Genomic DNA, 21,016 nt, shown 5'->3' with positions numbered 1-21,016 from the left:
GCTACGTCTTTCCTGTATTATTTGTCAGTACGCTGAGGGACGTTAGGGATAATAAGGGATAATAAGGTGACGGAGATCAAGAGCATCAGTTCCACAGGATTTCTGTCTGCTGTTTGCCTGTAATCCGTGCTCAGCGGCATAAGAGTGAGGCACAGCCTCGACAGAGCAGAGTTGCCCTGCAGCTCCCAGCTCCCAGCTGGTAGCTGGCAGCTGGCATCTCTACTGGAGCTCAGCAGGTGTGAGCCTGGTCAGTACCTGGATGGGAGACTCCAGGGAAAGCTGAGGCTGCTGCTGGAAGAGGTGTTAGTGGGGCCAGTAGGGGGCGCTCACCCTGCAGTCTGTGGGTCCTAATGCCCCAGTATAGTGACGGGGACACTGTACTGTAAACAGGTGCCGTCCTTCGGATGAGATATAAAAACCGAGGTCCTGACTCTCTGTGGTCATTAAAAATCCCAGGGCGTCTCTCTAGAAGAGTAGGGGTGTTACCCTGGTGTCCTGGCCAAATTTCCCCCTGGCCTTTACCAGTCATGGCCTCCTAATAACCCCCATCTCTGAACTAGCTTCATCACTCTGCTCTCCTCCCCACTGAGAGCTGGTGTGTGTGAGAGGACTGGAGCATCATCCAGGTGGGGCTGCACACTGGTGGGGGTGGAGGGGATCCCCATGACCCGTAAAGAGCTCTGAGTGGGATGTCCAGAAAAGCGCTATATAAGTGTAAGCAATTATAATTATTAATTTTTAATTAGTGAGCAAACAACGACAATGGAGGTAGGAGAGCAACAATGGAGGGTGAGAGTGTTAGAGTGCTCTCCTGTCGAGAACTGCAAGAGACTCAAACAAACTGTTCTGCTGCTTTCCTGGTGGTTGGAATCTCAAGGCCGAAAGGCTTGACCTCTGAACCAGTTCTCTGCAGCTTTACTCTTCAGCATCTGCCTGGGATAGAGAAGCATGTGTTAAATTAATAATTAATGCAAGTGAGTAATGCAAAGGGCCTACCTTTCAAAAATGATTGAGTCAGTAAATTCTATGAAACAAGATCTGAGAGTTGAGCAGGCTGTACAAACCAAGTTGGTCACAGCTGGCCCCACACGTTGGGCGCTGTGGTGGCCCTGTGGCTCAGGATCTGCTCCTGTGGCTGGGAGGTTGCCGGTTCAAATCCCGCAGCCGGCAGAGGAATCCTACTCCGTTGGGCCCCTGAGCAAGGCCCTTCACCCCAACTGCTCCAGGGGCGCTGTACTATGGCAGACCCTGTGCTCTGACCCCCAGCTTCTCTCCCTGTCTGTGTGTCTCATGGAGAGCAAGCTGGGGTCTGCGAAAAGATCATTCCTAATGCAAGAAATTGTAAAGGGTTAATAAAGTAATGTTAAAAAATAAAATAAAAACAGACCACATAAAAAATGCTCATGCAGGAAATCCTAGGACTTCCTGCATGAGCGTTTTTTATTTGGTCTGTTTTTTACTAATTTTAAGTGTGATTTGCTCACAGGCTGAAACGCCTGTTGTCTTAAGCTGTGACCAACTTGGTTTGTACAGCCTGCTCAACTCTCAGATCTTGTTTCATAGAATTTATTGACTCAATCATTTTTGAAAGGTAGGCCCTTTGCATTACTCACTTGCATTAATGTCAAAATGATATCTCAATGTGACCATCTGGTAGCCCGGACTGAACAAATATTGCCATGTGTCCACCTGGAATTTTCTATATGTGTGTGTCTCAATTGAGATATTCGTCGGCTGGTTCGGTGTTTGTGAACAAGACCTCTGTTGACTGATGGGATTTCTACGGAGGCTAATCTGGCAGGAAGTGACATTCGACTGTCATTTCCTGACGGGGGGGGATTGGAAGGTAGAGGGTGCCGAAAATCTTAATGACCACCGCTGGCAGTACCTAAAAAAACAGACTCGTCAGGAAAAGGAAAATTCGTTCGGAATTCACAATGTGCAACACTGCAGAGAAGCATGTCAGAGAGCACTGTGATTTGCACATGGCACGGGATTTTAATAATAATAATTGCTTATACTTATAGAGCATTTTTCTGGACACTCCACTCAGAGCTCTTTACAGGTCATGGGGATCCCCTCCACCCCCACCAGTGTGCAGCCCCACCTGGATGATGCTCCAGTCCTCTCACACACACCAGCTCTCAGTGGGGAGGAGAGCAGAGTGAGGAAGCCAGTTCAGAGATGGGGGTGATTATATTATGTTCCTCTTCAGTGTTTGACACTTGCTCGGGCCTCTCCAGTATCAGTGGAGTGTGAGCTGGCCTCCCCAGCATCACGGTCAGAATCCTGTTTAGGGGCGGTGGGGGAAGGCTGTTTCTGAAGAGCTGCTGGGCGTCACCCCGCGTGCACGGGGGAAGTGCACTGGATTGCAGTGGAATCATGCCAGGCGTGCCCGCGTAGCGCAGGAGCTGCCAGCTGCTCGCCTCCTGTTATACCAGCAGCATGTTTGCAGACCAGGCAGTCGGGGGCCGAACGCAGGCAGCAACAAAAACATGTGCCCGTCCATTAACGCCCTCGCGAAAAAGCAAACAGGGGAGAGAGGAAAACAAGGTGGAGACGCCCAACTGCCATCACGGCCAGCAAAAATGTCACGTTGTCGGCACCCGGGGGAGACGTGAGCACAGCCTGACCACAGAGGAGTCGCCTCAGCGCCTGTCGTGCTGTGTCTCCTCCCAGGGCTGCGCTTCAGATTCTCTGGACTTTTCCGCTGCTGAATCCGATTCGCAGTAATCACACAGGATGTGAACCGCCATCTTGCTCTGGCTAACGCCAGGGAAAGCTGATCGTGTCTCTTGCTATCTGAGGACCAGTACGCTGGTGCGTACGCTTGCGATGGGATGACCCGTTTCCTTCGGTATGGGGCGCGGGCCCCGCAGTGTCAGGTGCAGACCCCTGGTCAAGGACGCCCACTTCCTGTTTCCTGTCCGCGGGAAACAGGAAGTGTGGACAACCTGTGTCGGGGGGGGGGCTGGCTCTTTGTGGCGATAGGGTAGTGCTAGTGGGTGTGTTCTGGGCCCAGGCCAGTTCGTTTCTAGCACGTTCTACTGGCCATCGTGTCTGGTTCCTCTCCAGTGGAGCCCCGCTCATGAGTGACCGGGCTGAGTCTGGATCTGTACAGGAGGGAGGGGCACAATGAGGAGAGAAGACCATCGACCTGGGCTGGCCAACGGGGCTGGTCAGTCCTGGAACACATCGCTATGCTGGGTGCAGTTTGGACCGCCCAACTTCTAGAAAAGGTTTTTCCTGCTCGGCATGATCCAGCACCGACAAAGTCAACCCAGAGGACTTCTTCGGCCTGAACAGTGAAATATGAACCAGAGGCCACAAGAGGAAACTGTGGAAACTGTATTTAAAACCGAGAACAGGAGGCACTTCTTTACCTAGAGGGTTGTGGGAGTGTGGAACAAGCTATGTACTTGAAACTCATGGTTTGTCTTCTTTCAAGAAACAGCTGGAGGTCTTGGGAATAAATAGATTCACAGTTCTTATGTTCTTTGAAAATAATAATTGCTTACACTTATATAGCGCTTTTCTGGACACTCCCCTCAGAGCTCTTTACAGATGATGGGGATCTCCTCCACCCCCACCAGTGTGCAGCCCCACCTGGATGATGCTCCAGTCCTCTCACACACACCAGCTCTCAGTGGGGAGGAGAGCAGAGTGATGAAGCCAGTTCAGAGAGGGGGGTTATTAGGAGGCCATGACTGGTAAAGGCCAGGGGGAAATTTGGCCAGGACACTGGGGTAACACCCCTACTCTTCTCGAGAGACACCCTGGGATTTTTAATGACCACAGAGAGTCAGGACCTCGGTTTTACATCTCATCCGAAGGACGGCGCCTGTTTACAGTAGAGTGTCCCCGTTGCTACTTTTGAAAGGGGATCTTGAAAGTTTCTCAGTCTCTTTAGGCAGAACCCGAAGAGCAGGGAGAAGTGGCTAAACTGATGGGGCTCGTTGGGTAGCCCTGCAGACCAGGACGGGAGGTGAATTCCAGCCCCACAGCGGGAGGGCGTCTGACGGCATGTCCCCCCCCCCCCCCTCCCCGAAAGAGCAGTGCGGGAGGTGTTTGCGCGCCGCGGCGCCTGTGAGGCTGTGCTGAGTGTGTTTGCTCAGGCCCATATTTGGCTGGCTCTCAGCCTTGCCTGTTACCCAGGGCAGCCCCGGACCAGCCTGCCTTGCTTACTAGACGCTGGCTCTGGGAGGAAGAGCAGGAGCACCCAGCCGCACAGATGGGGAACAGCCAGGCTCAGGTCAGTGTTGTTTCCAACACCCACTCCTTAACGAAGGGGCTGCGCAGTTGTGCGCCCACTCCTTAACAAAGGGGCTGTGGAGTTGTGTGCCCACTCCTTAACGAAGGGGCTGTGGAGTTGTGTGCCCACTCCTTAATGAAGGGGGCTGTGGAGTTGTGTGCCCACTCGTTAACGAAGGGGCTGTGGAGTTGTGTGCCCACTCCTTAACAAAAGGGCTGTGGAGTTGTGCGCCCGCTCGTTAACGAAGGGGCTGTGGAGTTGTGCGCCCGCTCGTTAACGAAGGGGCTGTGGAGTTGTGCGCCCACTCGTTAACGAAGGGGTTGTGGAGTTGTGTGCCCACTCGTTAACGAAGGGGCTGTGGAGTTCTGTGCCCACTCGTTAACGAAGGGGCTGTGGAGTTGTACCCCCACTCGTTAGCGAAGGGACTGTGGAGTTGTACCCCCACTCGTTAGCGAAGGGGCTGTGGAGTTGTGCCCCCACTCGTTAACGAAGGGGCTGTGGAGCACAGAGTGTCAGAGTGCAGACGAAAAGCTGTTTCAGCATGGTTGTCTGGCATTTACGACAAGCACAGATCATGACAATCCTCGGTAAGATTAGAAGACTTCCCAGTCAGTGTATTCCTCGCTGCTGTGATGCTGTGGACTAGCGAAAGGCACCTGGGCTTCATTGTTTTGTTGAGTTTTAATTAATCCAGGTAAGACTAAAGCAAGCTCTTTTTTAACTCATCCATACCAGACAGCCTTACCTGCTCCTTCACAGCCTGCGTTGGGATTGTTGGACGGCTCCGGGAGTTTTCCCATTCCGGTCCCCCGAGTCCAGAATCCAGCAGCCTGCCTGTGTCCTGTAAATCACGAGCACTTTAAGGCTGAGGAGAAGGGGATAAATTGGTCCAATTAGATCTTAATTGCTTAAGTAGATCGGTTTAACTCTCACACTCCCAGTGGAAGAACTGGCGCTGACTTAAGGAGACTGAAGACCTCCCGGATTTCAGACCCCCAGGATCGGAGTGGGGAACCCAGGCACCACTCATAGCAAGGGGGGCGATCCTGCTCCCAGAGAGAACAGGGCTTCCAGGTTTTCAATCCTACCCAGCTCCTAACGAGTCAAACCAACTAGTTACTGGCTTAATTGGACCCATTTCCCAGCTCCTCTCGGCTCTACAGGTGCTGCTGTGTTCAATAAGGAGATTGAGCAGCCCTGATCAATACATTCAATACATGAAGTGACGATTCTGCGCCCTTTGTTACCAACTTGTTTTCCCTCAGTCCGCAATGGAAGCGGCCACACTGTTTCTCCAGTCACAAGCCGGGCGTCTGACGACCAGCGCACCGCTATATAAACTGTCTTGTCCCGGCAGTGCGGAGGTACAGGCGTGCCTCTCTCCCAGAGGCCAGCCTACTGTTTCTTCGGGCCGTGTGGCTTTTATTTTGATAAAATAAATGCCTGTTGAGCGTTTAATAAGATTTATTGTTTTCATTTGGCTTGCCGAACAAACAGCACTCCGTTGACTGCAGGTTCGGGTTGGCTGGCGTGCAGTCATAAACGAGTAATTCCCCGCTATATAACTATATAATGAATGATTGGTATCTATTTGGTTTGGAATTGAATGTATCTACATAAAGTGCCTAGTGTCCGCGCTTCACACTCTTTTTCGAAAGCATTACTTTATAGTTAATTTGATTTGGCATTTTTTTGTTTATGACTGGAAGCGCAGGTTCGCCAGGCGGCGTCAGTTTTGAAGCGTATTGTAATCCGCTGTTTTTCGGGGTTGGAGTGAGCACCACCTCCCGGGGATAAGGAACATTGCACCCGTACAGTAAATGGTTCAAGTTCACGTTTATTTTTGATTCCAGCCATATACAAGTATACAGCGGAACGAAATATCGTTCCTCTTGGTCTACGGTGTAAATACAGACAGGACAGACAGGACACTGACACAGACATTGTAGACAGGATACACATAGTACAAAGTGCAGATAGTGCAAATTACTAAGGCAAATACATAGTACAACATACACAACACACTGGGGGGATTTAAACCCTGTTTCTGGAATTGGGGTGGGCGCAAGTAGATTCCAGGGTGTTGAGGAGCCTGACAGCCTGTGGGGAGAAGCTGTTCCAGAGTCTGGTGGAGCTGGCCCGTACAGTGCGACCTCTTTTCCCAGATGGTAGGAGGACAAAGAGTTTATGGAAGGGGTGGGAGGGGTCATCTACTATAAATGTTGGTGACAAAATAAATTCTTTGACATTATAGGAACGAGTTACACAGTTTGAATGAAGCACAAAATCGTGAACTAAGTGAAAGTACTGTAAGTTGCCATGCAGTCGCAAACACGCATTCGAGTTCCCAAGAAATTGCCATGTGTTGAGGCCCTTCCTGCTCACTAGTTACTGACTGATGTACTGTGATGCACGAGTAAATAAGTGCAGGTTATGCAGTGGACATTTCACTGCAGAAATGTTCCAACATGATCTACATGCAGAGTTAACAAGTAGTATTTGTTGGCAAAACCGTCTCGAAGTCGAGAGCAATATGTCTATTGGGTTAAGTGAGATGGATTCACAAGCCTGCTTTTTTACAGTGTAATAGGGCTGCTTCACCTCACTGGAAGTTTTGTTGCCTCGTTCTGAATCGCAGAACACGGTGCTGCACATACCTGGAAATTTCTTCAATTTTGTGATGTAAATTTAAAGTTTTAAGAAGGTATTGTGCACATTTTTCAGTTACTGTGGGTTAAAACACGCTCATCAGTGCTGATTCTTTTAGCGGTATTATGAGTGTTGCAGTTACTCTTTAATTGAAAATTGTATCAGTGTCAATCTTTCTGTCCTATATGGTGTCAAAATAAAACCACTTGTCCCTGTTGATTTGAGTCACACTGAATTTCTTATAAAGGAACGTTGAAGAAACTGATTCAGCTGATATCAAATATTAGAATACTAAAAAAAAATACTGTCTTTGGTGTGGGAACACCCTGTCCTAGCTCTGGGTTTATTACAGTGTTGTTCTTGTCAAAGATGAGCTTTGTTTTCGAAAACACTGTATTTAGTACATCTGGACCCTCACTAAAGCTAGGGGTAAGTGCCAGGATGGTGATTATTAAATCCTGTTTCAGACATTGACCAAAACATCTGCAGAAGTGTCAGTGAGGTCTGGCTGTTGCCAACAGTCACTTTCCAAAGATCTCTCCAGAGTCTGTTTCTCTTGCCATTAACTGAGAAAGGCTTTACATAAACTAACCTGAGCGCACAGTGGAATGTATCTTTTATCTTCTGAAAACAGTTTTATATACCACAGACACCATGTTTGCTCTTGGGGAATTAGATACCAACAGGAAACGCAAACAGTTTCAGCAAATATTTTTTCTATCGCCCATGTGTGCAACGTTGGCTTTTTTAAGAACATCGATTGTGTTCTAGTTTTCTTGAAAGCTCTGCAATTCACGCCAATTCACGCCTTCATGATGATACCTGTAGTTTCCTTGTTTGTTTCATGCTTTAAGTGTCTCCTTTGTCCACCCAATCAGATCGCGCCTCTCCTTCAACTACCCAATCGGATTGCCCCTATCCTTCACCTACCCAATCAGATCGCCCCTCTCCTTCACCTACCCAATCAGATCGCCCCTCTCCTTCACCTACCCAATCAGATCGCCCCTCTCCTTCACCTACCCAATCAGATCGCCCTTCTCCTTCACCTACCCAATCAGATCGCCCCTCTCCGTCATACACCCAATGAGATCGCCCCTCTCCGTCACACACCCAATCAGATTGCCCCTCTCCGTTACCTATCCAATCAGAGTGCCCTCCGTCACCTACCCAATCAGACGGACCCTCTCCTTCGTCTTCACAGCCTCCAGAGATGGACTTCTGCTTCACCAGCTCCCCGGGAAAGGAAGCCTTGCTGCTGGTGGAAATGTACCTGACCCCGGCCGTCTTCCTGGGGGTGCTGGTGCTGGGCCTCCCCCTGAACCTGCTGTCCCTCTGGGTCTTCTTCCGCCGGGTGCGCCACTGGAACCGCAGCACGCTCTTCCTCTGCAACCTGACCCTGGCCGACACCTCCTGGCTCCTGGCTCTGCCCTTCCTCATCCAGTTCCGCCTGGACCAGCTGCGCTGGACCCTGGGGCTGCCCCTGTGCAAGGCCGTCCGCACCCTGTACCACAACTACTTCTACGTCAGCATCTACTTCATCACCTGCGTCAGCCTGGACCGCTACCTGGCCATCGTGCACCCGCTCAGGTCCCTGGCCCTGCTGGGCCGGCGGCAGACCCTGCTGGTCTGCCTGGCCATCTGGAGCGTCAGCATCGTGATCAGCTACCCGGTGGCCGGCATGACCCTGACGCAGCGGTGCCCCGGGACCAACCAGACGATCTGCACCATGTACCTCTTCCTGGACGACACCTCGGCCAGCCTGCCCTACTCCCTGAGCTGCACCGCCTGCAGCTTCCTCGTGCCCTGCGCGGGCATCTTCTACTGCTACTGCCGCAGCCTGCGGGAGCTCCGGCGCCAGCGCCACTTCCCGCGCCACGCCCACCGGCGCCGCAAGCTGACCCGCCTGATGTACTCCGTGCTCGTCGTCTTCGCCCTCCTCTACCTGCCCTACCACCTGACCCGCAACCTGGCCATCGTGGCCCGCGCCGCCCGCCCCGCCGGGGGCCCCGGCTCCTTCCCGGCGGTGGACGTGGTCTTCACCGTGGAGATGTGCATCTGCAGCCTCAACACCTGCATCAACCCGCTCTTCGTCTTCCTCGCCGGCGGCGACTTCCGGCTCCACTTCTGCTCCCTGCTGCCCGGGCTGTGCCGGGGGCGATGGGCCTGGGCGGGGGGGCGGCGGGCCCGCGGCAAGGGGCACGGCGCTGTCGGGCCGCACGTGGCGGCCGTGTGCCCGGCGTGATGCCCCCTCCTCTGCCCCCCGCCGTCTTCGTCCCTCCCCTGCCCCGAGCGGCACACTGTAAAATAAAAGAGCTCAGTTTTGTACCTCACGGCTCTGTCTGTGTCTGTTTTGCTGGGTCCCACCTATTTAAAGCCCTCACGCTACCGCAGGTGTGTCACACCAATCACTAGGCCGGCAGTCCAGGAATTTCACGTGCATGAACAAAACGCCACCAGCATTGTGGCCCTGCAGCCTCACAGCCCCGGGGTCCAGGGTTGGATTCTGGACCAGAACACCCTCTGTGTGGAGTCTGCAGGTTCTGTCTGAGTTCCTGTGGTCTCTCTCCGGCTGCTCCACTTTCTTCCCACCTCCCAGGCCTACCAACCTGCTTGCCCGGGTTCACTGCTGTCCGTGGATCGTCCCTGAGGTTGTGTAGGTGTGTGTGTGTGAACTCACCAGTTCAGGTCCTGCCCTGAGCCCTGTGCTTTCCGGAAGAACTCCACAACACTTACCAGGGGGCGGCCAACTGAAGGTGGGCGACTGGATGCAAAATATGTTTTCTTCGTCCAGGCCATCTTGAGGATTAAAACGTACTTGGAAACCCAATTCCCTGCTGAAACGCTACTCCTCTGTGCTTCGGTGTGAGGCTTCGACTTATATAGTCTGTCGTTGTGTTGTTATGTTGGCAGTGATCTGTCAATCGACTCTCCCCGAATGGCACAGTAAAGCTCGAATTGGTGTGTAGACTGTAGTGACCGGATCCCGCCACAAGAGGCCGCCAAAAGACCATAAAATAGTTTGCAAAGGAACAAGTAGAGGTTTATTCCGTGCTGGAAAGAGAAGAAAGGAAACACAACGTCTCGGGCGCGGAGCCTTCTTCGGGTGTGAAGAAGCTGAAACGTTGTGTTTCTTTTCTTCTCTTTTCAGCAGGGAATAAGCCTTTATTTGTTCCTTTGTAGCCTACGCCTGCTGACGCAGCTCCCCACCTCAACTACTTCAGCCTATTTCTGCTGCCACCCACTGTGCCTTCCTCTAAATCTTTCTCCAGATCTCTTCGTCATTTCTTCTCCTCCTCCCTGGGCCGCCTGCCCCCCTCCTCTCACCAAACACAGCGACCTGCCCCAAGACAGGCTCTCTAACCACCCCCTAGTCCTTTACAGATGTCGTCTGACACCACCCAGAGTGACACTCAGAGACTTCTAGGGCCCGTTTCGAGGAAACGCATGCTTCCTCCCTCAAACAACAGACTAACCCCTTTCTGACAACATCAGAGCAGCGCTGACAGCTCCGCCCCATCCTCCCTTCATCACCCGCCTCAGCAGATCCCTCCACTCCCAGCTCTACCAGTTCCTCACTTCCGAGAAGGACAAAAAAGTCAATCAGCTTCTGCAGAAAAAAAAAACACCCCCACCACCTCCACCAATCCTAACCTGCTTGTGACTGTACCCTCTGACCTTTCCCTTTCACAGGACCTGCGATCTCTTCTCAGCAAAGGCCTCGGTTTCGTAGAAGTCCCCAAGAAGCTGGGCATCCCCCCCAAACCCAAGTCGACTTCACCCACAGGATTCATCCCAGAGCACATTTTGCTGACAACAACCTGCTTATTGAAGCCGTTAGCTATATCAGTCCTAGTAGACAGAGCTGTTGGACTCCCTACTTGGGGGGGATAATCAGTCAATTACTTCATCAACCAGCGCTCCCTTCCACACCCAGGAAACAGCTCTAACCTCACGCCCGAAGGAGGCTCCACGGCCGAAACGTGTTTCTGTTCTTCTCTCTACAGCAGGGAATAAACCTTTACCTGTTCCTTTGCAGGAGGAACAAGTAAACCGCTCTAAAGTCTTGATTGCCTTTAGGGAGGGCGTACTTTAATGTAAAAGTGTGTCTCTGTGGAAGGGGGTTTATTAGGGTGAGAGTAATGTTTTTTTTTTAGTAGCTGGGGTTTAAAAAGGACTAAGACGTTTATGCTTGTTGTCAAATTGAGTATTAGCGGCGGAGAGAGCTAAAAACTGCTTTATTCAACGTGTTTTGTTGAATAAGATTGACTAAGATAGTTTAAATGAAGCCGGGAAAAGGTCCTGGATCTTAAAAGCGTCTGTCCAATTGGTGCCAAGATCCCTCTGAGACTCGCTACCGAAATCTTGAATAACTCTGAGCAGCCACCTGCAGCGTGCCACTCGCGGCCGGGGACACGCCGGGCGTGCGCGAAACACGGGACTGCGCTCAGCCACACGGCTGGAGTCCAGAATATACTTACAGAAACGTAATGAAATTGCTGTGTGAGGGAGGTAGACTTCTCGCAATAGTGAGTCAGGACGGGCGGCTCACAGACTGGGCTTCTCCTTTTGGAGATCTGGAGGAGGAGGGGGGTGGGCAGGCGTAGGTCGATGACGTCACCCGGGGCACGAAACGAGGAAGTGAAGCCGGAGGGGAGGCGAAACTCCGCGACTCGGCCTCGGCTGCTCGCTAACGGGGACTACATGAAGACGAGTGGGCGATGACGCGGAAAGACGCTTCGCTGTGCTGGCCCGTCCTGCTGGCCGCGGTCTGCCGGCTGCCCGGGCTCGGCGGAGAGGCGGCGGCGGCGTCTCGCAGTGCTGAAGGTACAGACAGTACCGGGAGCTGGTGCTTATTCGTGCTCATTAGCTGAGGCGCTCCAGCATGCACGCCATCGCGTCGATAAAAGTCGTAGCTTCATGCCTGCTCTACAAAAGCAAGGCTACAACTAGATAGATACTTTATTGATCGCGTGAGGGTAATTGCAGTGCAACAGCAGCTTCACAGTCAACACAGCACATTGTAACGAAATGATACAATAATACAACAATACAATACATACAAAACAATCCGTACAGTGAGAGGTGCACTTAAAGAGTTACTCACGGTCCAGAATATACAAAGAACAAACCAGAACAGTACACAAAAAGTTGTATTGCACGATATTAATATAAATATATGGCACACGTCCCTGGCATATATTGCACAAAAACTTGTAAATGGGAAAAGCCAGATGTAGCAGAGAGTTTACTGTTCAGTCCAACAGTTTACTGTTTACTCAACTAGACGTTGAGTGTAATTGTCTCTTTTCATCCGACTCGCAAAGCACGCGTGTAGCCAAGCCTTTATACGGAACTCAGCACAAGCCTCTGCTCCGGTTTTTGTTCTGAACTAGGTGGTCTCGCCGTCCCCCTCTCCCAGCCGTATTTCCTGCGCCTGCTCGCCAACACCCCCGAGCTGCTGGTGGCGGAAGTGGGCGACGCCGGAGTGGGAGTGCTGGTCCAGGCGCAGACCCAGTCCCGCCGCGTCACCTTGTCCCAGTCACAGGTACCCCTCGCCTCGGGAGGGCCGTCCCGCTCTTGCGATTCTTAAGAGTCTCTTTAAGGGGCTTTTTGTCGTGTCTGGGCTGGTTTTTCGTTCCGGCTGAGTTATAAGTTTGCGTGAACACTTTTTTCCTGTGGAAAGCGCCAGTTTTAATTGTCGGTGTAGTTAGGGACTCAATCAAGTAGCAGAGCCCGCACATGAAATCGAAACATTGCCACACCGAAACCTTTTTTTGAAATTTCTTATTGTAGCAACAAAACTACATACAATACAAACGACTACATACAGCACATCAGTGACATCGTGAGGGAAACGTACTGTAATACAATTACACTTCATGAAAAAAGATTAAACGAGGTAAAGATCAGGTCTAACATTGCGATATAGTCTGGAAATACGTCTTTACATCTGTTGTAAGCTGTCCAAACACGGGTGTCTTCCCAGATTGTTTCACTATACACATAATAATCTGCAACTGTAATAAAGGCTGAGGCTGAAACTGCAAACGAGCCGTGATTTGCAGGGCCGCGACTGACCCCCAGTGTCCGCTTCTGGTACTGCAGGCGTTCCCCCGTGACGCGTCCTACAACGGGACCAGCGCCGGGCTGTGGATCCCGCTGAAGGAGTCGGCGCTTCGGGCTTCCTTCTTCATCAGATCCGAGGAGAACGTCACCGCGCTCGTAAGCGTCGTGCCTTACCGGGAGCAAGGTGTGTGCGGCGCAGTAGGACACGGCTTCCTTTCAGCCGCCTGAAAATGAGCCCCACCAGCGAGCAGGGGCCCGTCTCAAACGTCGAGCCTTCTGCGAGGGTCTGCGCGCAGTGTCTCCGTGTGTTCTCGCCCGTGCCCGTGTCAGCGGTGAGGTCTTCTGCAATGGTGTCCCTCTGTCCCGGTGTGTTTTTCCTCCAGATCCTGTTCCCGGGGCGTGCAACACGGAATTCGACATGGAAAACGACCCCAATGTCCACCTGGGCTTCACGGCCCACGAGACCGTGGTAGAGTTCGCGCCCGCCAACCTAGGGGCTGCAAGGTGAGCTGACAAGTGGTTCGAAATGGATCCGATCCGCAACATTGTACAAGTTTCACAAACATCAGAGCTTGCCAGCGGGTTTTAAGACATTTGCATAGCACTTTCCTGGACACTCCCCTTAGAGCTCCTTACAGGTCATGGGGATCCCCTCCACCCCCACCAGTGTGCAGCCCCACCTGGATGATGCTCCAGTCCTCTCACACACACCAGCTCTCAGTGGGGAGGAGAGCAGAGTGATGAAGCCAGTTCAGAGAGGGGGGTTATTAGGAGGCCATGACTGGTAAAGGCCAGGGGGAAAATTGGTCAGGACACCGGGGTAACACCCCTACTCTTCTCGGGAAACGCCCTGGGATTGTTAATGACCACAGAGATTTAGGACCTTGGTTTCACATCTGAACGATAGCGCCTTTTTTACAGTATAGTGTCCCCGTCACTATACCAGGGCATTAGGAACAACACAGACTGCATTGTGAGCGTCTCCTACTGGTCCCACTAACACCTCTTCCAGCAGCAGCCTCAGCTTTCCCAGGAGTCTCCCATCCAGGTACTGACCAGGCTCACACTGCTGAGCTCCAGTGGTGAGCTACAGGGTAGTACAGATGCTGCTCGGAAACCCAAATGCGTATTATTCTTTTCCAGAGCCTCCACCGATCCTGGTGCCCGTACTCCGAGAGCTCACATGTACGGTTCTGGCCAGTCTAACCCCTTTCTCCTCGAGTGCTGGCCTTTGTCCTCACGTGTTCTCTCTCTCTCCCCCCGGTGGTGTTAGAAACCTGAGCCCCCCAGCGTGTGATGTCGGCCAAGGGACCCACTCGAGGTGGAGGCTGACCTACGACCTCTACCAGTACTTCCTGTTGGAGGTGGACGTCAGTGAGGCCGGGCTGTTTGACGGGCTAGCGAGGATGAGCTCGGTGCAGAATGTGGAGCAGTATGGGAGGAAGGTGGGATTGCGTGCCTCTATGTGGGATGTCTGTCATGACAGTGACTAGTGAGCAGGAAGGGCCGCATCACATCGCAATTCTTGGGGCGACACCAGGGGTTTTTGACAACACGGCAACTTACGGTACTTTTCCAAAGTTCAAGATTTCGTGCTTAATTCAGAATGTGATTTTTTCTGTGACGTCAACGAATTGATTATGTTGCCGAGATTTAATAGCAGGTCTGAGAAGTTGGGGCTGCAGTTCCCCTCTAAAGAGCCTGTCCACAGTGCCCTGGTTTATGATGCCAGGCTGCCCTGGGGTCCGCGTCCTCGCAGTCCCTTATCAAGCGCTGCTCTCTCTTCAAGGTGTCTCCTGCCGTTCCAGATCGCTTCCCTGACCTCCTTCGACAAGACCCGCCTGCTCGTCAGCCCCTTCGCCAGCATTGGGGTGATCTATGCTGTGGTGGTCCGGGACCCCCTGCGTCACACCGCCTCCCTGTACGTCCCTGTGTCGACCTACAGCTGCGGTCTGGCCCCTCCCGGCCCCTGCCGGGGTCAGGGTGAGTGATCCAGCCCCGGAGGGGGGACGGCTGCTGCTCTCCCCCTTCAGACACCAGCAGGGTGGCACCGCTGGCACTGGGTGAACTGCCTCGGTGCTGGAAAGTGCAGGAGAGGTCTGGAAGTGTGTGTGTGTGTTGGATGCACAAAATTATAATAATTCCTTACACTTATTTCTGGCCCCTCCACTCAGAGCGCTTTACAGGTCATGGGGATCCCCTCCACCCCCACCAGTGTGCAGCCCCACCTGGATGATGCTCCAGTCCTCTCACACACACCAGCTCTCAGTGGGGAGGAGAGCAGAGTGATGAAGCCAGTTCAGAGATGGGGGTTATTAGGAGGCCATGACTGGTAAAGGCCAGGGGGAAATTTGGATGGGACAAGACAGTAGGTAATTTGGAAATTTGGACAGGACAGTAGGTAACACCCCTACTCTTTGCAAGAAATGCCCTGGGATTTTTATTGAGCACAGAGAGTCATGACCTTGGTTTTACATCTCAGCCAAAGATAATTTTTTACAGTATAGTCACTGTACTGGGGCATTAGGACCCACACAGACCGCAGGGTGAGCGCCCCCTACTGGCCCCACTAACACCTCTTCCAGCAGCAGCCTTAGCTTTCCCAGTGGGGCTGCAGGGATGGTGGATCTATGCAGGTTGAGTGCGTTGCTTGACCTCGGGTGTGAAGAGAGGGCGGCGGGTCAGATTCCCAGCACTGTGTGAGACGCTGGCCTCCCTCTTGACCAGAAACCATCAACTCTCCTGCTGAGGGAGAGGAAGTCTGCAGGCTGCAGAGCTAGTAAAAGCAGCTGTGGTGGTAGTCGCCTGTTGCCTTTTGTTCCTCACTGCCTGCTGGTACAGGTGAGCTGCTGTGAAAATCTCACCCCCGGAAACATTCCTTTTACAGACTGTTACACCTCGGTCTTTCCCGTCATTATCCGCCTTCGAAAACCACCATTAGCGTTTAATCCAGAGCCCCGCCTCAGGTCAAAAACTGAACGTTTTCGTGTTCCCTGCTTCCGTAGGCCCAGTTTCGTCACGGGTGTTCTTCGCTGTCCTGGGGCTCTACGGGCTGTTCGTCTGCTTTGCTGGGCACAGGTTTCCTGTGGTCGGTAAGTGTTTTAGCTTTGAGGTTAAGCAGGTTAAAGGATCTCAGTTCAGCCACTGCTTGAAACAAACCACCAAGGAAACAACGCGCAGGACAGGGGGTTCCAGATTACGCCCCCCTTTTCGTAAAGTGCCTCGTGTCCTCGGTTTTAAAAGCCCTTTCCGCTCGTCCCGTGGTTTGTGTGGACAGGCCCTCGAGCTGGTAGAGAGGGAGAAACACTGAGACGCTTTTGTCCCGTTGGGCTTTTTCAGGACTCTTCTTCTTGGGGTTCCTGCTGTTCTGCCTGCTCTCGTTCGTGCTGGTGGGACGTTTTTCGGGCGCGTCGTACGACCGTGAGTTCTGGCGCCGCGACGTCGCCGCTGAGCGCGCGCCCCCGGGCGTTCGTGGGCCCGCGGCTCACCCTGGGTCGTCTGGTCTCCTCCCGCAGTGTGTCTGGTGTCCGCCGCCGTGACCGGAGGGCTCGGGGGAGCCCTGTTCGCTCTGTGCGGGTGGCGGCTCAGGGCGCCTCTCCTGCTGACGGCGCTGGCCGGCCTGGTCCCAGGGTTCCTCCTGGCCGCGGTTATAATGTTCACCCCACTCGGTAAGTCGGAGCGCCGACGGGGTTAAAGGGCACCTGCAACCCTATTTTTATATACCGGGGTCAGGAAGAATCAGCATCGATGAGCGCATCTCAAACCACAGTGAAAGTCAGGCCTGCACAGTCGCTTGCAAAATCTCCCAACTTCCATCACAAAGTAGATTCAATTTCCAGGTGGGCGCAGCGCCATGTTCTGTGATTCAGAACGAGGCCGCAAACCCTCCAGTGTGGTGATGCAGCCCAACGACACTGCAAACCAGCAGGCTTGTGAATACGGCTCTTTTAATCCAATAGAAACGTGGCTCTTGACTGCAAGGCGGTTTTGCCCCCAAATACTGTTTTCTGAACTCTGCATGCAAGTCACATTAGAACGTTCCTGCTGTGAAATGTCTGCTGCGCGACCTGTGCTTATTCGCTCGGACGTCACATGACAGTAGTCGTGACCGAGACTAGTGAGCAGGAAGGGCCGCCTCGCGTCTCAATGCGGGGGAGCTCTTCCTGTTGCCCACAGCGAGCCCAGGGCTTTGCAACAAAGTGCTGACTTGCAGCGCTCTCACAAAGTTCCTGGTTTTGTGCTTTTAATTTGGCATTTGTCACGTTTTCTGATCCCGTCAATGAATCTGTTTAGTTACCGAGATCTGAGAAATTGGGACTGCAGTTCCCCTTTAAAAAGGTTACTCTGGTGTGGGGCCAGCAAAGATTCCTGAAGGGGTTCATGTGACTCATTCATATTTCTTCTCATCCCCCAGTGCCCCCCACATGCATGTAATATAAATATAACTCAGAAAGGCCCAGCGTTTGGTGAATAAAATACACTGCATGCTGATGATCCCCCTTTGCGAGCAATAAGCTGAGTGGTGTGCTGTGGTGAAACGCTCGCTTTTGTAAGTTGTGTGTCGGACCTGACCTGGGTTCGTTCCAAGTTCTCTTAGCAAACGCTAATAGCCCATTTGTGGTTATACCAGGGTGACCAGAGCTGTACTCAGGATATAAAATCTTTATGAAAGTGCTTGACTTCAGAGCAACGCGTCTCCTTTGGTGCTCTCCGGAAAATAGGATCTTTTCCGCGACGGATCGGTCGTTTCCCACCTTTACCGAGCTGTTGTTTTAAAACGCAGTGAACGAGAAGATGCTGAGGTCTGACGTGCTGTTCTGGACGTGCGTGACGGCCATCTCCATCGTGCTGCCTGCCGTCGTGCTGGCCTACCCCAGAGCGGTGAGTGGGACACTGGCCGTTGCTGGCCCAGTCAGGCAGCGTGTTGTCTGGCACAGTGTCCACCTGGCCGGTGCATAGTGCATAGTTTACTGCAGGGGTCTCACGTCCAGTCCTGCAGGACTCCTGGGGGTCTAATTCTCCAGGTGAGCTCTTCATCACCGAGTCCCATTAATTCCTTTTAATTTAAGTGCTTGCTTTTTAACCTCTGTTTTTTGGCTTTCTGGCTTTGGGTGCAGGAATACTCTACTGCAAGCTTTCCCAGACATTGAGCAGTTTCTCCTCGAGTCAGCTAGGTACCAGCAGCTAGGTGCTGTGTAAGTTAGTCCATGCGGTTTGCATAGGGCTGCAGTATTTTGACTTCCCTGCCTTGTGATCATGTTTATGGGTGTAGCCTCCTCCTCTCCCTGGGTCCGGCCTGGACTGCTTTCCTCCGAGACTTACTCCTGTGTTCTCTGACCCTGCCCCCAGCTCAGCATCCTGTCCTGTGCTTGGGTGGGCTCCTACACCGCAGTGCTCATGGTGGGCTCGTACCTCCCCACCAGCCTGCCCTACATTCTCCTGAGTGTGATCCGGAGAGCCGTCAGCCCCCTGTTCTCCCAGGCCATCATCCTGGCGCCTTTCCAGTCCACGGGTGAGTTGCTTTCTTGCTAGCTGGCTGGTTTGACTTGCGCTAACGCCTCAGTACTGAATGATGGGAGACCCTGTAGGTTACATGCAACACGTAGATATTCCTCGCGTATCTATGCACCCCCTCCTACCTGCACAGCTATGAATCTACTTGAAGGAGCAGGGCTTGGCTCGGGGAGGGTATATTTGGAATGCCCCAGGGAGGAGGGCACGATGTGGTGTTGGGTTGACACCCACTCGAGCAATGCAGGGCCTCAGCTCAAGCCTGCTGGGTGTATGGGATGGGGCTGCTCATGGTTTCAAAGCCTAGTGGATGTCATAATTACTAATTCCTTACACTTATATAGCGCTTTTCTGGCCCCTCCACTCAGAGCTCTTTACAGGTCATGGGGATCCCCTCCACCCCCACCAGTGTGCAGCCCCCCCTGGATGACGCTCCAGTCCTCTCACACACACCAGCTCTCAGTGGGGAGGAGAGCAGAGTGATGAAGCCAGTTCAGAGATGGGGGTTATTAGGAGGCCATGACTGGTAAAGGCCAGGGGGAAATTTGGCCAGGACACTGGGGTTACACCCCTACTCTTCTTGAGAGACACCCTGGGATTGTTAATGACCACAGAAAGTCGGGACCTCGGTTTTACGTCTCATCCAAAGGACGGCGCCTTTTTTCAGTTTAGTGTCCCCGTCACTATACTGGGGCATTAGGACCCACACAGACCGCAGGGTGAGCGCCCCCTACTGGCCCCACTAACACCTCTTCCAGCAGCAGCCTCAGCTTTCCCAGGAGTCTCCCACCCAGGTACTGGCCAGGCTCACACTGCTGAGCTCCAGTGGGGTTGCCAGCTGGGAGCTGCAGGGTGATATGGCTGTGGATGTGCGCGCGAGTGTGTTGTAATGACTGTGCCGAGACCCAGAGGAAGGTGTTTCAGTCTGGTCTGCGCCTCTTGCTTCACCAGACGGCGCCCTGCTGGCCCTGTGGGCTGTCCTGGCCGTCGGGGGGGCCGCCTCTCAGCACTTCCTCACCAGGGACGAGCCCCCGTTCCCCCGGGGTCCCCACCCGAGCCGGGGAGAGAGCCCGGGCCCCCCAGCCTGCGACGAGAGGTCGGCTCTGCTCGGGGGCGTGGAGGGGCGACGCCAATCCTGCAGGTGAAGCCCGTCCCGTCTGAGGGACCAGAACGAGAGAAGCTCTGTCCACAAAACCCCCCATCGCAACACCCCTCCTTGTGAGGGACCCTGCTGCTGGTGAGCATGGTTAAAGGCCAGATGCACTTTATCTGTTATTGCGTTCAAGCAATACTCAAGCCACAGGTTCATTCCTTATACCTTTTCACCTATTGAAACAGTAACTACATTCATTTTTAATGTCACTAATAGTAATAACTATGAATGTATGTCTGTGTACTAATATAGAACAGCACTTTGTTCAAATATATTCAGACCCACTGATGGCTGTCAACTTGTCGTGTTATAAGCACAGGAGTACAGTACCATTGAAGGGGTGTGGAAACTGCTCAGTGTCCATTAGCTGCCAGCAACTAGGTAGCTTGTTGGAAACCGCGAAACAAACTTCTTGTTGCTCTGTGAGTTAGTCCACGCGGTTTGCAAACAGCTGTGGTTTCTCTGCACCTCTCCCCCGTGAGCGTTTGTGGGTGTGGCTCCCTCCTCTCCTCTCTGTCCAGCACGGACGACTGTCCTCCGAGCGTGGCTCCTGTGTTCTGTGACCCTGCCCCCCAGATCAGGGTCCTGTCCTGTGGTCTGTCCCAGAATGCTCTTCTCTATGGGGGTTTCGCTGTTTTAATGACAGGGGGTGGCACCAACACCCCCCCCCTCCCCCAGCAGAGTCAGGTCCTTCATCCCCCCCCATCTTCCAGCTGCCACACCCCAAAACTGGAGAGGAGGGACATCTCCACCCTGCTGGCCTCAGCCCAGCACCAGGACACGAGCAGGCCAATCCGGCGTTCAGCGCTGTGCTGACCAGATCTGTCCTAGACTGACAAAAAGGGAAGATATACATTTTTTGACAGATGCTATATTTTCTGATGGTAATACTTCTTCTTGTAGCTGTAGTGTTTTGTCAATAAATTGTTCTTTATATACCGTTCAGCACAGTGTCCTCGTTCTCTTTGACGTTTTCCGGTTCCAAAAAGTGACACAAAGGGGGGCGGTTACGTGATCTCTCTTTCTCGGCATGCGGCGTTCAGGTGCCAGAGCCCCTCAGAGGGTTGTCAGGTGGAGTCGTGACCTCCGCGTGTGGCCTGTTTTGTGGTGTTGGGGGGACCCCTAGCCTGCACATGGAGAAAAACGAACTGGGCTCCGTCTGGTTCGGAGGGGAGTGTGGGTGGCACTTGCTTCAGTGAACACTTCTAGAATCCAGGTCCAGACGATGTCTGGGTAAGCAGGTGTTTAAGGGCATGCTGGGCACTTTCTTGATTAAGTGAAGAGGCCTGTGTCATTTGACAGAGCTCTACTCTTTCAATAGACAGACCTGACACTGGGAATGCAGTGTGAACTGTGAACCTAGGCTGGCCAGTCCCTGGTCCCGC

At 53.0% G+C, this 21,016-nt stretch overlaps 2 protein-coding genes across 2 annotated transcripts; both read left to right on the top strand.

Moving 5' to 3' along the window:
- Positions 1 to 3,944: 3,944 nt before the first annotated feature.
- On the top strand, positions 3,945 to 9,226 carry LOC148645758 (P2Y purinoceptor 4-like). Its single transcript, XM_088611667.1, has 2 exons — positions 3,945 to 4,252; positions 8,103 to 9,226. Exons 1-2 carry the CDS (start codon positions 4,232 to 4,234, stop codon positions 9,141 to 9,143), a joined length of 1,062 nt encoding a protein of 353 aa, XP_088467793.1. The 5' UTR covers positions 3,945 to 4,231; the 3' UTR covers positions 9,144 to 9,226.
- Positions 9,227 to 11,513: 2,287 nt separating this feature from the next.
- LOC148645757 (transmembrane 7 superfamily member 3-like) lies at positions 11,514 to 20,574 on the top strand. The gene is made up of 12 exons (XM_088611543.1): positions 11,514 to 11,725; positions 12,295 to 12,446; positions 13,007 to 13,151; positions 13,351 to 13,471; positions 14,241 to 14,412; positions 14,776 to 14,950; positions 15,973 to 16,059; positions 16,307 to 16,387; positions 16,483 to 16,635; positions 17,751 to 17,848; positions 18,317 to 18,479; positions 19,430 to 20,574. Exons 1-12 carry the CDS (start codon positions 11,620 to 11,622, stop codon positions 19,621 to 19,623), a joined length of 1,647 nt encoding a protein of 548 aa, XP_088467669.1. The 5' UTR covers positions 11,514 to 11,619; the 3' UTR covers positions 19,624 to 20,574.
- The last annotated feature ends 442 nt before the right edge of the window (positions 20,575 to 21,016 follow it).

This window comes from Lepisosteus platostomus, chromosome 18, assembly GCF_059453375.1.
Source record: "Lepisosteus platostomus isolate fLepPlt1 chromosome 18, fLepPlt1.hap1, whole genome shotgun sequence".
NCBI lineage: Eukaryota > Metazoa > Chordata > Actinopteri > Semionotiformes > Lepisosteidae > Lepisosteus > Lepisosteus platostomus.
This window is presented reverse-complemented; position numbering and strand designations above follow the sequence as displayed.